The sequence below is a fragment of the Neoarius graeffei genome, chromosome 11, assembly GCF_027579695.1.
Source record: "Neoarius graeffei isolate fNeoGra1 chromosome 11, fNeoGra1.pri, whole genome shotgun sequence".
In the NCBI taxonomy this organism is placed as follows: domain Eukaryota; kingdom Metazoa; phylum Chordata; class Actinopteri; order Siluriformes; family Ariidae; genus Neoarius; species Neoarius graeffei.
In genome coordinates, this window is record NC_083579.1 from 39175852 (window position 1) to 39192617 (window position 16766).

The 16766-nt window shown below is 40.9% G+C and overlaps 1 protein-coding gene and 1 long non-coding RNA gene across 6 annotated transcripts in view; one reads left to right on the top strand and one right to left on the bottom strand.

Moving 5' to 3' along the window:
• Positions 1-4904: 4904 nt before the first annotated feature.
• The window catches only part of LOC132894266 (serine/threonine-protein phosphatase 2A 56 kDa regulatory subunit gamma isoform-like), a 59530-nt gene continuing 47668 nt past the window's right edge, over positions 4905-16766 (bottom strand). For 3 of the 5 annotated variants that reach the window (XM_060933881.1, XM_060933879.1, XM_060933880.1), the window contains 2 exons: positions 16539-16655; positions 8130-8630 (listed from right to left, as the gene is read on the bottom strand). In XM_060933881.1, coding sequence (XP_060789864.1) covers positions 8496-8630; positions 16539-16655 — 252 coding nt within the window. In that variant the 3' untranslated portion in view covers positions 8130-8495. Of the gene's footprint in view, positions 6001-8129; positions 8631-16538; positions 16656-16766 lie in introns of those variants that run through there. The other 2 variants (XM_060933877.1, XM_060933878.1) reach the window with 2 other exon arrangements.
• Positions 11518-16766, top strand: part of LOC132894269 (uncharacterized) — a 46886-nt gene continuing 41637 nt past the window's right edge. The window contains exon 1 of the long non-coding RNA XR_009655633.1: positions 11518-11561. This is a non-coding gene — a long non-coding RNA (uncharacterized LOC132894269). The remainder of the gene's footprint in view (positions 11562-16766) is intronic.

Here is a 16766-nt window from a genome sequence, read left to right on the forward strand (position 1 = left end):
TTTTTGAATGTTACCCGACAAGGGAAAGGTGGAGGGATCGCAAATATATTCAAAGTCTCTTTTCAATGTAAACAATCCTCACTTGGTGATTTTACGTCCTTTGAACACTTATGTGCACTTGTTATGTGCTCTCCTAACATTATTATTATTATTATTATTATTATTATTATTAACTATTTATAGGCCTCCGAGACATTCAGCCAAAGTCTTTCTTGAAGAGTTTGGTGAACTGTTATCAGTCATTTGCTTAGAGTTTGATTGTCTTATTATATCTGGGGATTTTAACTTGCATGTAGATAATACTAATAACATTTATGCCAAAGAACTACTTGCAATTATTGACAACTTCAACCTAGTACAACATGTACAGGGGCCGACCCACTCTCGTGGTCATACTCTTGACCTTGTCATCACAAAGGGTCTTACTGTTTCTAATACTGTTGTTGACCTGGCCTTATCCGATCATTTCTGTGTTTTCTTTGATGTTTCTATGTCTCCTCACATTCAGAATAGCTCAACGACTATAGGTAGGAGAGTCATAAAAGACAACACATGTGCTCTCTTTGAGCAAGCTCTCTCTCAGAACTCAACCAAAATGTCAGACTCTGTAGATGATTTACTGGAATTTTTTAATTTAAATATGACCCAAATTATGGATGATATTGCTCCATTCAAAATCAAAAGAGTCAATGATAAGCAGAAAGCACCATGGAAGCAGTACCCGGCTGTTAAACTGCTAAAGAGAGAATGTAGAAAGACTGAAAGAAAATGGCGCAAATCTAAACTTCACATCCATTATCAAATCCATAAAGAGATGCTTTGTAATTATAATTATGAAATTCATAAAGCAAGACAGTCTTTCTTCTCCAACATCATCAGCAGGAATATGAACAATGCCCGTGTGCTATTTTCAACAGTAGAGAAGCTAACTAATCCCCCACCACAATTAGCACCTGAACTTCTCTCAGTTAATAAATGCAATGAGTTTGCATCCTTTTTCAAAGGTAAAATTGATAAAATACGGCAGAATATTCCTCATAATATATCTCAGTTGCAAAAAATTGAAAACTGCAATCACCAATGACACAGATAGATAACTTCAACCCAATGTCAGAATTTTGTTTAATTGATTATGAGACTCTTGAAAAAACTGTACAAAATCTCAGTTCCTCAACATCTGAATTGGACATTCTGCCCACCAACTTTTTTTTAAGTCTGTTCTTCATCTTATAATTACAGATGTGCTTCAAATTATAAATACATCCCTGGAGACTGGTGTTGTTCCTGTGTCCCTAAAAAAAGCCGTTGTAAAGCCCCTTCTTAAAAAAAATAATCTGGATCCTTCAGTATTAAATAACTACAGGCCAATATCAAATTTACCATTCATCGGGAAAATCCTTGGAAAAATTGTCTTCAATCAATTAACTGCCTTCTTGATATCAAACAGCCGTTTTGATAATTTTCAGTCAGGATTTCGTGCCAATCATAGCACTGAAACAGCGCTGATTAAAGTTATAAATGACATGCGTCTTAATACTGATGCAGGCAAAACATCGGTCCTGGTATTACTGGACCTCAGTGCAGCTTTTGATACTGTTGATCACAACATACTGCTATATCGACTTGAACACTGGGTTGGATTGACTGGTAAAGTTATCAATTGGTTAAATTCATACTTAGAAGCTTCTTTGTTACCCTGGGAAATTGTTCCTCAACGTCAATGTCCTTGACCTGTGGTGTCCCCCAGGGGTCGATTCTTGGACCATTACTTTTCAACCTTTATATGCTCCCACTTGGGCAAACTATCAATAAAAATTCAATTTTGTATCACTGCTATGCAGATGACACCCAAATTTATTTTGCTCTATCACCTAATGATTATGCCCCCCTTGAATGTCTCTACCAGTGTATCGATCAAATCAATAGCTGGATGTCACAAAATTTTCTTCAGCTGAACACAGATAAAACAGAAGTAATTCTATTTGGGAAAAAAAGATGAAAGACTCAGGATTACCACTATTCTTGACACAAAAGGGATTAAAACTAAAGAAATGGTTAAAAATCTTGGTGTTTTCATTGACAGCGAGCTAAACTTTGACAGTCACATGAAAGCAATCACTAAAACGGCATTTTATCACCTAAAAAACATTTCCAAACTAAGAGGACTTGTGTCAAAAAATGATCTGGAAAAACTGATACATGCCTTCATCTCTAGTAGGGTTGATTACTGCAATGGCCTTTTCACAGGCCTGCCAAAAAAGACCATCAAATGACTTCAGCTGGTTCAGAATGCAGCGGCGAGGGTTCTCACACGAACAAAAAGAACAGAGCACATTACTCCAATTCTAAGGTCCCTTCACTGGCTTCCAGTAAGCTACAGAATTGACTTTAAAGCATTGCTGCTGGGTGTACAAATCTCTAAATGGTACAGGGCCCAATTACCTCTCTGATATGTTGCAGCGACCTAACCCAATCAGATCTACCAGATCAAAACAGAAAAATTTACTATTAAAACCAGTTGTTAAAACTAAGTATGGTGAAGCAGCTTTTAGCTACTGTGCAGTACAGCTATGGAACCAACTGCCAGAGGACATTAAAAATGCTCCTGCTGTTGGCAGCTTCACATCTAGGTTAAAGACCAAGCTGTTTTCAGATGCTTTCTGTTAAATAATTAATATTGTCTTCTTTACATTTTTTATAATCTTTACTTTCTCTGCATGTTTTATATTTACTTTAATTTTATTCTATTTTATTCTTTATTCTATTCTGCTGTTTTCTTTTTTCTCCTCCTATTTGAACTAGTACTTCATTTTATTATTTTATTTCTACTATTGTTTAATTCTTATTATTTTCTTTTAATTCTTTTAATTAATTGTTTTAGAATAAAAATAAAATTATTTTATGTAATTTTATTTCTCTATTGTTTACTGTTTTTGTTTTTACTTCTGTAAAGCACATTGAACTGCCATTGTGTATGAAATGTGCTATATAAATAAACTTGCCTTGCCTTGCATTTCTTGGTTTTGCCTCAGAAACAGCATTTTTGATGTCACCCCACAAGTTTTCTATCAGATTAAGGTCCGGGGATTGGGCTGGCCACTCCATAACTTTCATTTTGTTGGTCTTGAACCCTGATGCTGCTCGCTTACTGGTGTGTTTGGGGTCGTTGTCTTGTTGAAACACCCATTTCAAGGGCATTTCCTCTTCAGCATAAGGCAACATGACCTCCTCAAGTATTTTGATATATGCAAACTGATCCATGATCCCTGGTATGCAATAAATGGGCCCAACACCACAGTAAGAGAAACATTCCCATATCATGATGCTTGCACCACCATGCTTCACTGTCTTCAGAGTGTACTGTGGCTTGAATTCAGTGTTTGGGGGTCGTCTGAAAAACTGTCTGCGGCCCTTGGACCCAAAAAGAACAATTTTACTTTCATCAGTCCACAAAATGTTTTTCCATTTCTCTTTAGGCCAGTCGATGTGTTCTTTGGCAAACCGTATCCTCTTCAGCACGTCTTTTTTTTTTTAACAGTGGAACTTTGCGGGGGCTTCTTGCCGATAGATTAACTTCACACAGGCATCTTCTAATTGTTACAGTACTCACAGGTAACTTCAGACCGTCTTTGATCACCCTGGAGCTGATCATTGGCTGAGTCTTTGCCATTCTGGCTATTCTTCGATCCATTCGAATGGTAGTCTTCTGTTTTCTTCCACGTCTCTCTGGCTTTGCTGTCCATTTTAAAGCACTGGAGATCATTTTAGCTGAGCAGCCCATCATTTTCTGCACTTCTTTACAGTATACGTTTTACCTCTCCAATCAACGTTTTAATCAAAGCACGCTGTTCTTCTGAACAATGTCTGGAACGACCCATGTTTCTCAGGTTTTCAGAGAGAAATGGACGTACAACATGTGCTGGCTTCATCCTTAAATTAGGGCCACCTGACTGACATCTGTTTTTTCACAGAATGAATGATCTCACTAATTAAACTCCACACTGCTATTATTTTGAACACGTCCCTTTCACTTAATTATTCGATTACACAGACTCAGGAGCATGCATATCATGAATGTTGGGTCTGTTGGTTTTCTATGACTCTACTACACCTACTGGTAAATTATTTGCCATGTAGTAATATAATTTCTACCAAAAGCAGTGACTGATCTGGTTAGTCGTGTTGGACTGCTATTATTTTGAACACAAGTGTATATGGCGGCACGGTGGTGTAGTGGTTAGCGCTGTCGCCTCACAGCAAGAAGGTCGAGGTTCAAGCCCCGTGGCCGCCGAGGGCCTTTCTGTGCGGAGTTTGCATGTTCTCCTCGTGTCCGCGTGGGTTTCCTCCGGGTGCTCCGGTTTCCCCCCCAGTCCAAAGACATGCAGGTTAGGTTAACTGGTGACTCTAAATTGACCGTAGGTGTGAATGTGAGTGTGAATGGTTGTCTGTGTCTATGTGTCAGCCCTGTGATGACCTGGCGACTTGTCCAGGGTGTACCCCGCCTCTCGCCCGTAGTCAGCTGGGATAGGCTCCAGCTTGCCTGCGACCCTGTAGAACGGGATAAAGCGGCTAGAGATGATTATTTATTTATATATATAAATCAGGAATTGGAGAGATTGAAACACTAATATTTTATGAAAGAATAACATGGTTATACATATTCAGAAAATAGTGGACAAATGTAAGAAAATACTAACTGTAATGAGATGTTTGGTGGGTAGTAAATGGGGGCAGATAGATCTGCTCTGAAAGCCATTTACACTGGATTAATTAGATCAGTATTAGATTATGGTTGTGTGGTATATGGATCAACGGCAAGCACGTCTCTAAAAAAAAAATAGATAACATCCAATATCAGCCTTTAAAATTATTAATGTTTTGCGGTAAAATACATGGAACGTTGGGGTTTTTAAATTTCTTTATTTAATTAATTTGATGGAAATGTAGTCATCATCTTGACTCCACCATAATGGCTTTGCACATATATACACACAGTAACTCGGATAATCTCTTTATTCATTATATATAGATATACTCTACTTAAATTAGGTAACACTTTATAACACTCAAATAATCTTCATCACCAGTATCAGTGTAGGAATGGCCCAATAAAACCTTCAGAGATTATAACTGATGGAACATTTTTCAATTATTCAATACTGAAAATTGTGTGTGTGTGTGTGTGTGTGTGTAGGGTTCCCCCCCACACACACACATTCCAAAGTTCAGCAGTTGGTATATATTTTTTTTTAGTACAGAAGACTATTTTTAAGCAAATTAATTTAAATATACACAGAAAAATAAAAGGAAAACATATGTACAGTATTAACTGAAGTAGTATAGTATAGATAATATATTAAAGGACACGTATCATGTTAAAATAAATATTCTGATTATCTACGATATTTATAATAGTACAGTAAATAGAACAGAAGAGATTAATAAAATTAAAATACATTTATACGTCAAAGTCTGTGTCACACAAAGAGTAACACGCAGTACACCACTACAATAACACAAAATTAAACAGACATTTTCAGTCTTTAGCTGAAAACTGGTTGTGTTTTAGGATTTGGTTTTATATATTTTCTACAGTATTCAAACATATATCAATAGAAATATTAAAGCAATCAAGAAAAATAACACTAAGGTCCAAATAGTGATACACAAAGACAATTAGAAAATGTAAAGACCACCCCAATAATACATATTTATAAGCATGCTGTGATCACATTCACACATCACACAATAATTAAAAGTGTTCAAGTTTTCAGGAAGTCATAGGTAGTTAAATAAAATCAACAAAATAACAGAAATTCATTTGCTTCTCAAAAAAGATCAAAATGAGTAACAATCAATATGTCGACCTCATACCGGTACGGTATGTTCCTCTATGAACAGTGCTTGGGTGTTTATTACTATTTGCAGAAGAATGTATTCGTCCAAGCGGGTCACTTTCAGAACAACGGGTCACTCAGTCAGCACTGCGTTTCATCAGATCTATAAAAAAAAAATCACACGTCTCCTACATTCCAGTCATAAAGGCACTTGGATGTTGATGAAAAAGAGGGTGGATAAGTGTGTGTGTTTGAAAATAACAAGTATGGCTGTTCTGTACAGTGAAATACAGAGCAAATGTACTTTATAGGTCTATATGCATGCCCTATTGATATAACGTTTAGAAGCAGCCTTCAGAAAGCACTTGTTTTGGATAATGCTGTTGCTCTTTCAAAAAAAAAAAATGCCTTTGAAAAATCAGTTAATGCACTCTTTTGGGTCCATGTCCCAAATTTGCCTCTCAACATTTATCTCTTCTCATCTCATCATCTCTAGCCGCTTTATCCTGTTCTACAGGGTCGCAGGCAAGCTGGAGCCTATCCCAGCTGACTACGGGCGAAAGGCGGGGTACACCCTGGACAAGTCGCCAGGTCATCACAGGGCTGACACACAGACAACCATTCACATTCACACCTACGGTCAATTTAGAGTCACCAGTTAACCTAACCTGCATGTCTTTGGACTGTGGGGGAAACCGGAGCACCCGGAGGAAACCCACGCGGACATGGGGAGAACATGCAAACTCCACACAGAAAGGCCCTCGCCGGCCACGGGGCTCGAACCCGGACCTTCTTGCTGTGAGGCGACAGCGCTAACCACTACACCACCGTACCGCCCTCTCAACATTTATCTGTATGAATAACCAATAACAAGCCCTGGCATCCTGTGATGGCTAAGAGTTGCAATATCTTCAAAATGTAATCTATCACAATGTAAAGAAAAGCAGCACTGTTATACCACGAACATGAAAACAAGCCACATCACTACTTCTCTGGTGGATTACAGATAAGACAAAACAATGACGAGACAAACAATAGCAACTAAATGACACTACAAATAGACGGGAGTCGAAATGAAAGTATTCGTCCACACATCACAGTCTGGTGTAAGATATTATTCTATCCACATTCACTGGATATGAGTAATTGCGTCCTCTGATTGGCTACTCTACTACTAGGCTGTCAGCTCATATACTGTGAGTAGAGAAAAACAAAATGGCGGCGCGTGTTGCTGAAACAACCAAGGACAAAATATAAACTACTCGAAAACAAAACCCCAAAAATTACAAAAAAAAAAACCACAATAAAATATGGAATAAAAGTATCTGATGGTAAGAACATTTTTTTTATTTTTCAAGAATTATGATCGCATTTTTCACAAATTGCCACTGTCATTTCACTGGTTTGTTTACATTCTAAGCCAAAACAATTTTGTCGGACGTTTTGTATAAAGTTTTTATTTATCGAATTTCCAAAAAATGAAAAAAATGCTCTGTTTCTCAAAATCCAGTGAATGTGGGTAGAATAAAACATTTATTCCACTCAATCTTGTCGTACATGGCTTCGAGCCAACTTGGTGCTACTTGCCCCATTAGCTATCAGCTCATGTACGACTCAATATTATGGAATAACTGTTAATTATGTTGACTTTTGATTGTGAAATGTCCTGATGGAAATGTCTCACAAACACTTTGCTACTTGGGAAAAAGTTCGACCACAGTTTGAGCCATAAATATACCAATGCGTGTGGTTTATAGATATATTGGGGGGGAGGGGGGAGTGTTAAGTGTCTGTTATGGCACAATAATGCACTCACAATGCAAGGAAGAAAATGGACACAAATAAGAAGGACAATGCAGATAAAAGTAACAGAGCTTGAAGGACTTGGCAAATGTCCCTGGATTTCCAAGAAAAACAAAACATGCCATGGATGGAAAAGATGACAAGATGCTACTATCTTTACCAACCATCTCGAGGCCCACGTTGTTCCCTTTAACCAAAATAGAAATCACACATCACATCACATTATCTCTAGCCGCTTTATCCTTCTACAGGGTCGCAGGCAAGCTGGAGCCTATCCCAGCTGACTACGGGCGAAAGGCGGGGTACACCCTGGACAAGTCGCCAGGTCATCACAGGGCTGACACATAGACACAGACAACCATTCACACTCACATTCACACCTACGCTCAATTTTAGAGTCACCAGTTAACCTAACCTGCATGTCTTTGGACTGTGGGGGAAACCGGAGCACCCGGAGGAAACCCACGCGGACACGGGGAGAACATGCAAACTCCACACAGAAAGGCCCTCGCCGGCCCCGGGGCTCGAACCCAGGACCTTCTTGCTGTGAGGCGACAGCGCTAACCACTACACCACCGTGCTGCCCCCAAAATAGAAATACAAAAGCAAAATTTAAATAACATCTCCTGACATTGTTTCTACAGCAGCCCTCATCTCTGTCTGTCATGGTTTCAGGGGCTGGTTAAAGATCATCATACAGACTTGTTGTGAAAAAGAAAAACAGACAGGTGAGACTAAAATGCTGGTCCTGCATCTCCCAAATAAAAACCTGAGCAATCTCGACTTTTAGTTGGGGTTGGGAGAGTGCTGATCAACCTTGGTTTGTTAGAGATGGTGAAGAGGAGACAGATGTAGCTAATGGCCATGGTGGTTGGTGATCATGTCTTCAGCTCGATAGTGTGACTCCAAGGCTTTTGTGGTGTACATGTGCCGAGGCAATTCAGACGTACGTCTCACCAGTGCCCGGTCCCTCCACAGCTCCTTTTGCATCTACACAACAAAAAGCCACAAACAATAAACTTAGGCAATCTGAAATATTAGTATGGTATATTAATGGTGATAATATCCATGCCTGTTCTAACAATAAAAGCTTCTTAATTATCAGAACAGATGTCATTTTACATCATACCTTTTTGTCCTTTTTATATACTTGTTTGCAGAAAAATATCGAAATTATTTAGATATACGAGATTGTCAGATCTGCATACAAACTCTAATAAGAAAGAGAAGCACGAGGAAATGAAAGTTTTTAAATGATCATTTCATTTATTGGAGGAAAAATCCATATGAAAATGCAATCGCTCCTTAAAATTAATAACCGATTGTGCCACTTTTAGCGGCAACAACTACAATCAAACAAAAGTCTTTCACGTTGCTGAGGAGACTTTTTGCCCCACTCTTCTTTGCACAATTGCTTCAATTCAGCCACTGGAGAGCTTTTGAGCATGAACTGTCTGTTTAAGGTTCTGAGACCACATCTTATGGCCCTTTTCCACTACCCTTTTTCAGCTCACTTCAGCTCGCTTCAGCTCACTTCAGCCCGACACGGCTCGCGTTTCGACTACCGAAGAACAGCACGACTCCGCTCGCTTCAGCCCTGCTCAGCCCCCAAAACTTGCACGGTTTTGGAGTGGGGCTGAAGCGAGCCAAACCGAGCTGAGTGAGGCTAGGGGCGTGAGGAGACACTCCCCTGTGCACTGATTGGTGAGGAGGAGGAGTGTCCTTACACGCCCACACGCCCCGCGAGCACGCTGGGATCTGTAAACACCGCAAACCCGGAAGAAGGAGAATTACGGATTACGAGAATTTCTGAAGCCTTATGCGCTTCGCCTCATCTATACGCTCTTGCCAGTATCTGTCCGCGTTGTCGGTGACAACAAGCCACAGCACCAAGACCAGCAACACTAACGACTCCATGTCCTCCATGTTTATTGTTTACTATCCGGGTCGTGAGACTACCGCTTAAAAGATCACTGATGTCACTGTTTGCGCCGCCTAACGACATCATGTGACGTCCACCCACTTTCGCTAACTCCACCCAATGTGTCCACCCACTTCCAGCCAGCACGGTTCAGCGCGGTTGTAGTCGAAATGCAACTCCAACAGCCCCGCTCAGCTCGACTCAGCCGCGTTGGTAGTGGAAAAGCGGCATTAATGGGTTCACTTCAGGACTTTCCCTAGGCCAGCCCACATTTTGCAACTAATTTTGTTTCTTTTAAACCCTTACATGTGTAAGAAAATGATGTTACAAGCATTACATAACTGACTGAGGGTCCACGTTTTGTGCAATATTTTTAAGCAGATGTACATTTTATACTTCAAAATTACATCGACATTTCAGTGTTTAATTTCAGCACATCGTGCTTGCAAGATCTTAAGCCCAGCGCACACCTTCCCGATATATACACACACACACACACAACAACTTCAAATTCGATGTTTTTTCTTTATTTTAATTAACTAAAAGACACTTCGTGTCTTAAAGTAATGACTGTTATTTCTCTTTACTTAGTTGAGTGGTTCTTGACATAATATATGTATATACTACAGTTGTCGAACAGGGCTATTTACTGTATTTTTATTATTTACTCTTTACTGGTTGATGGCGTCAAATGCATTAAGAAAGCAAGAAATTCCATTTTTGACAAGACACACCTGTTAATTGAGACGCATTCCAGGTGACTACCTCATGAAGCCGGTTCAGATAATGCCAATAGTGTGCAAAGCTGTTATCAAGGTAAAGATGAAATATTGGGTTTTTTTAACACTTTTTTTTTGTTTACCATATCATTCCATATGTTATTTCATAGTTTTGATGAGTTCAGTATTGTTCTACAATGTAGGGAAAATAAAATAAATAAAAACATCGAATTTGAAGGTGTTTCCAAACTTTTGACTGGTACTGTGTGTGTATATATACACTACCGTTCAAAAGTTTGGGGTCACCCAGACAATTTTGTGTTTTCCATGAAAAGTCACACTTTTATTTCCCACCATAAGTTGTAAAATGAATAGAAAATATAGTCGAGACATTTTTCTGGCCATTTTGAGCATTTAATCGACCCCACAAATGTGATGCTCCAGAAACTCAATCTGCTCAAAGGAAGGTCAGTTTTATAGCTTCTCTAAAGAGCTCAACTGTTTTCAGCTGTGCTAACATGATTGTACAAGAGTTTTCTAATCATCCATTAGCCTTCTGAGGCAATGAGCAAACACATTGTACCATTAGAACACTGGAGTGAGAGATCTTGCACGTGACGTCACATCCACTCCAGATTGTAAGCAGTCGCCATTTTGTCGGTCAAACGCCATATTTCCGCCGTCTTTCCAACACTGACTTTGTTGTTTTTTTTTCTCGCCCAAATCTTCAAATATTACCGTGCCACAATGCCGGAGAGTTGTATGGCATATAAATGCCACAACAGGAGAGGTCAGAAACCGGGAAGAAAGTTTCATAGGCTGCCACGGGACCCTGACAGGCGTGCAAAATGGATTGCTGCTATCAGCCAGGCCGATCCAAACAACAAGAACAAGGCATGGGTACCGACTGGAAGGAACAATCACTGGCACCTGTGCAGTGACCATTTCATCTCAGGTTCGCCATGTATTTACCGGTATTCCAGTATATCCATGTGGTTATTTGCAACATAAGTTTATGACTTGCTCTAATAAATTCCGGGAAGTGGGAACCTGAGAAAAGGGTTGCGGCGGGGGGGATTGGGTCTTTAGTGGTGTGACAATCAATGTAGTCTCTAGATGAATAATAATTTTATACTTTTAGGGGTCACATGTAGAGATGGATAACTTCATAAGTATCAAATCATAAATTCCTCGTGCTCAATTGCCACTAGTCAGTATATTTCTGTCTTTCAGGGAAGAAGAGTTCCATATCCACTGACACGGTCGTGAAAACTCCGTCCGGTAAGCCATAAGGGTCACTAATCCGTAGGTCGTTTATTTTAGACATATATCTAATTATCTGTTCATTAGAAAAATGAGCCGTGTAGTCCGTCGGTTGAAATTTATCCATTTTGTACACGAGTGCAGCAGTATTCAGCGGTGTTTTTTACCGACAAAATGGCGGCTGTGTACTTTCCGGTCAGGTGACTGCAAGATCTCTATAGACGTATGTAGATATTGCACCAAAAAACAGACATTTAGTAGAATTTAGCTAGAATAGTCATTTACCACATTAGCAATGTATAGAGTGTATTTCTGATTAGTTTAAGTGATCTTCATCGAAAAGAACAGTGCTTTTCTTTCAAAAATAAGGAAATTTCAAAGTGACCCCAAACTTTTGAACGGTAGTGTGTGTATATGTATATACGTGTGTGTGTGTGTGTGTGTGTGTGTGTGTGTGTGTATATATATATATATATATATATATATATATAAAAGAGAGAGAAGTATTACATTTTGAATATTAGAATCAAAAAGGGATAATAATCCCAACTAGACAAATCAATAATAAGAATTGATTTGAATTTGTTCAGTTGTTCTTAAAATTCAACTTGTTCCAGGATTCCGGACAAGCAATTTCTGTACCACTGACAATGCTATAATACTTTACCAGGCATTTTCAAAGCTGACACGATTACAGCCATAGCTTCGTTCCTCTTTTCGCGTTTGCTGTAATCAGGTGAACTAATGTCATAAAGACAGGTGGACGCTTCCCAAAGTGACACAAGTTGTGCTTCCCAGTCTGCAGTCCACGTGTGATCAATCCTGGCGCTCCAATTGGCTGTTTAAAATTATCGTAACCGATAAGATCGTAGTAACAACGCACACACTACCGATTGTGTTACGTACGAGGAGATCGCGTCCGAAAATATCAAGACCAGTTTGATCTGAACCGAGAACCAATGAAACCGGCTACGAGGTTTCATAGCCCGCACACATTTACAATTCACAAGCAATTTAATTGGCCCGACAAAATCGTAAGCGAATCGGGAAGTTGTGCGGTTGGCTTTACTTGTTCCTGCTTTCTGTTCAGTTCTCTTTTTAAAATTATACTTTGAAGGCAATCTAGACAAGTAATGCAGTGCTCAGCTGGCAAGGCTATTTTCACAGATGAAAACTAATGGCCCTTTTCCACTACCCTTTTTCAGCTCACTTCAGCTCACTTCAGCCCGACACGGCTCGCGTTTCGACTACCAAAAACCAGCACGACTCAGCTCGCTTCAGCCCTGCTTAGCCCCTAAAACTCGCACCGTTTTGGAGTGGGGCTGAAGCGAGCCGAGTGAGGCTGGGGGCGTGAGCAGACACTCCCCTGTGCACTGATTGGTGAGGAGGAGTGTCCTCACATGCCCACACACGCCCCGCGAGCACGCTGGGATCTGTAAACACCGCAAACCCGGAAGAAGAATTACGAATTACGAGAATTTCTGAAGCCTTATGCGCCTCGCCTCATCTATACGCTCTTGCCAGTATCTGTCCGCGTTGTCGGTGACAACAAGCCACAGAACCAAGACCAGCAACACTAACGACTCCATGTCCTCCATGTTTATTGTTTACTATTCGGGTCGTGAGACTACCGCTTAAAAGCTCACTGATGTCACTGTTTGCGCTGCTTAACGACATCACGTGACGTCCACCCACTTTCGCTAACTCCACCCAATGTGTCCACCCACTTCCAGCCAGCACGGTTCAGCGCGGTTGTAGTCGAAATGCAACTCCAACAGCCCCGCTCAGCCCGACTCTGCCCAACTCAGCACGGCACGGCTCAGCCCGACTCAGCCGCGTTGGTAGTGGAAAAGCGGCATAATACTTTTTAAAGGAAAATGCATTCAAATTATATAACAGAAAAAAACCTATTCAAATGTACTCTTTAATACCCTTTTTCCACCAAATCTGTTCCAGGGCTGGTTCGAGGCCAGTGCTGGTGCTCGTTCACAACTCGTTCAACTTGCGAACCAGCTGAGAACCAGTTTGCTTTTCCATAGCTCGGGGTGCTAAGGGGAGCCACGTCATTACGTCGCTGTATACGTCAGTTACGTTGCTGCGTTTGCATAAACCTTGGCGCAAACATCGAAGCAACAACAACACGGAGAAGAAGCAGCAACAACAACAATAATGGATGACTGCTGCTTTACTGCATCCATGATATCTCGTCGCTTATTTAAAAATGGCACCCTCTCGCGGTCTTGCTATTGTTGTTGGTCTTAACAACTCTGCCCCCCCACTGACGTAAGCAGTCCAGCAAAGAGCTGGTGCTACCCTGGAACCGGTTTTTCTGGCCCAGAGCCAGTTCTTTGTCAGTGGAAACAGAAAGCCTGGTTCCAAACTAAGCACTGGCCGCGAACCAGCCCTGGAACTGCTTTGGTGGAAAAGGGCTATAAGAAAACAAAGGACATTATGGCCCTTTTCCACTACCCTTTTTCAGCTCACTTCAGCTCGCTTCAGCTCACTTCAGCCCGACACGGCTCGCGTTTCGACTACCAAAAACCAGCACGACTCAGCTCGCTTCAGCCCTGCTTAGCCCCTAAAACTTGCACCGTTTTGGAGTGGGGCTGAAGCGAGCCAAAGCGAGCCGAGTGAGGTTGGGGGCGTGAGCAGACACTCCCCTGTGCACTGATTGGTGAGGAGGAGTGTCCTCACATGCCCACACACGCCCCGCGAGCGCGCTGGGATCTGTAAACACCGTAAACCCGGAAGAAGAAGAATTACGAATTACGAGAATTTCTGAAGCCTTATGCGCCTCGCCTCATCTATACGCTCTTGCCAGTATCTGTCCGCGTTGTCGGTGACAACAAGCCACAGAACCAAGACCAGCAACACTAACGACTCCATGTCCTCCATGTTTATTGTTTACTATTCAGGTCGTGAGACTACCGCTTAAAAACTCACTGATGTCATTGTTTGCGCTGCTTAACGACATCACCTGACGTCCACCCACTTTCGCTAACTCCACCCAATGTGTCCACCCACTTCCAGCCAGCACGGTTCAGCGCGGTTGTAGTCGAAATGCAATTCCAACAGCCCCGCTCAGCCCGACTCAGCACGGCACGGCTCAGCCCGACTCAGCCGCGTTTGTAGTGGAAAAGCGGCATTATTGTACCTTTAGGGGTACAGCGGCTTGTCACTGAGGCAGTGCCCTCTAAGGTACTTATTTGTACCCTTTATATACTGCTTGGGAACATACAGTACTGTGCGAAAGTCTTAGGCACATGTAAAGAAATGCTGTAGATCAAAAAATAGCTTAAAAATAATGAAATGAAATGTTTCAATATTAAAAAAAAAATACTACAAACAGCAGTAAGCCATGATAAATGAAACAAAGTCAATATTTGGTGTGAGACGACCCTTTGCTTTAAAAAAAAAAATAGTAGTCTCCGGTACAGTGAGTGCAGTTCTATAAGGAAATGAGCTGTAGGTTTTACTGAGCATCTTACAGAACCAGCCGCAGTTCTTCTGGACACTTTGACTGTCACACTCGCTTCTTCATTTTGTACCAAAACCCAGCAGCCTTCATTATGTTTTTTTTTTAATCTGAAAAGTGCTCTCTTATGTGATATGCTGCTCAGATACAAACTTTTTTTTTTTCTGTAACATTTAATTTAGTGCTATAAAAAACAAATGTTTGGAACTGTAAAATGTTTCTGTACTGACTCGATAATGAGAGTCATAAAATAGAAATCTATAACAAAGTCTGTATGAAAAAAATAGGGTGCCTAAGACTTGCACAGTACTGTATATACTTTTTTGGCACTAAAAAAAAGGGGTGCCTTGAGGTCCAATAATGAGCCCTAGGGGTACATTAGTGTAGATTGTACCTTGGAGGACAGAAATGGACTCCTACTGTACCCCTATTTCTGACAGTATAGACCCCTTTCACTGATGTCACCCGAAACCGGAAGTAAACAGACCCTGCACCATTTTGGAAGACCAACAAACTCGTGATAACGGCAGTGGTATGTGAACCCACGAGAATAAAGTGGAGTGGCAAACGACTTAAACAAATCTGAGCTGTTTTATTTATGATTTATTGGCCCAACAGTAGACTTGAAAGAAACCTGTGTGAGACTTGGCAAAAAACTGTGGATATAATGGATGTCTGTGCATGATCTGCGGACACTTTGAGGTAAGCAAACGCAAGAAATTCAGATTTAAAACATGCTAAAGTGGCCTCAAGTTGATAACTGTATGAGGAGCAAGCCTCCCAGACTTCTACAATTTAATAATAATAATAATTTAGGATGGTTTGGGGCTTGCTCGCTGCTGCCAGGTTGGTTGTTGAGTAGCCTGACTGTTTTTTTTTTTCTTGCGTGTGGTATCATTGTTGACGCGAGGTTGTTTTTTGAACATGCCAATGCGGACACGATTTCCCCTGATGAGTTATGATTTCAGACGCGATGCGTGTGTGGAGGTGTGGAGTCCGCGTGATATGTGCGTAAGATAGGCTTCTCATGTGTTTGGAGATCCGCGCTCCGAGACAAGCGCAAGCACCCCCACCCCAAGGGAAAAAAAGGGGCCCCCCGAAAATATCGGCATAGTTCGAACACTGAGTGTAGGCACTGGGTGTAAACAACAAATAGTTTACAATGTCTGGGTAGCAAACAGATGGCAGAATTGGTGTCAGGTCCTCCTTATGTTTCCATTCTCCCTTGCCCCGAGTCTTATCATATGGGTCAAACCCATCAATCACAGCCAGTTTCTCCACATACCGTGCCCTTTCTGCAGCTGGTAATGTACTCACATAACCAGAATTATCATCCATCGTGTCACTTCACTCTCGCTCGTAGTTTGTTTTATATTGTGAGTGCATGTACTTAGTCTTCCAATATGGCGCCTAACAAAATCTCGCGGCGCGGTGACGTCATGTGAAAGGGGTCTATATAGTACTGTACTTCTGTATGGGTTACCTTGTGTGAGAAGTAGCTAATGTAGAGTTAGATTTACCTGAATGTCTTCGTCCACTACAGTCTTTTTTAACATTTGAATATCTTCTATTAATGGCCCATCAGTGTCCATTTCGACAAGACCATTTAGGCCAGAGGAGTCGACATACAAAAGGAACTGGTGCAAAACAAAAGACAAGAAGAAAAAAAATAAAAACAAGAGAATGAATATTAAAAATAGGAGGATGGAAAAAGATGTGAAAACTAACTAAAAGTAATTAAATAAAGT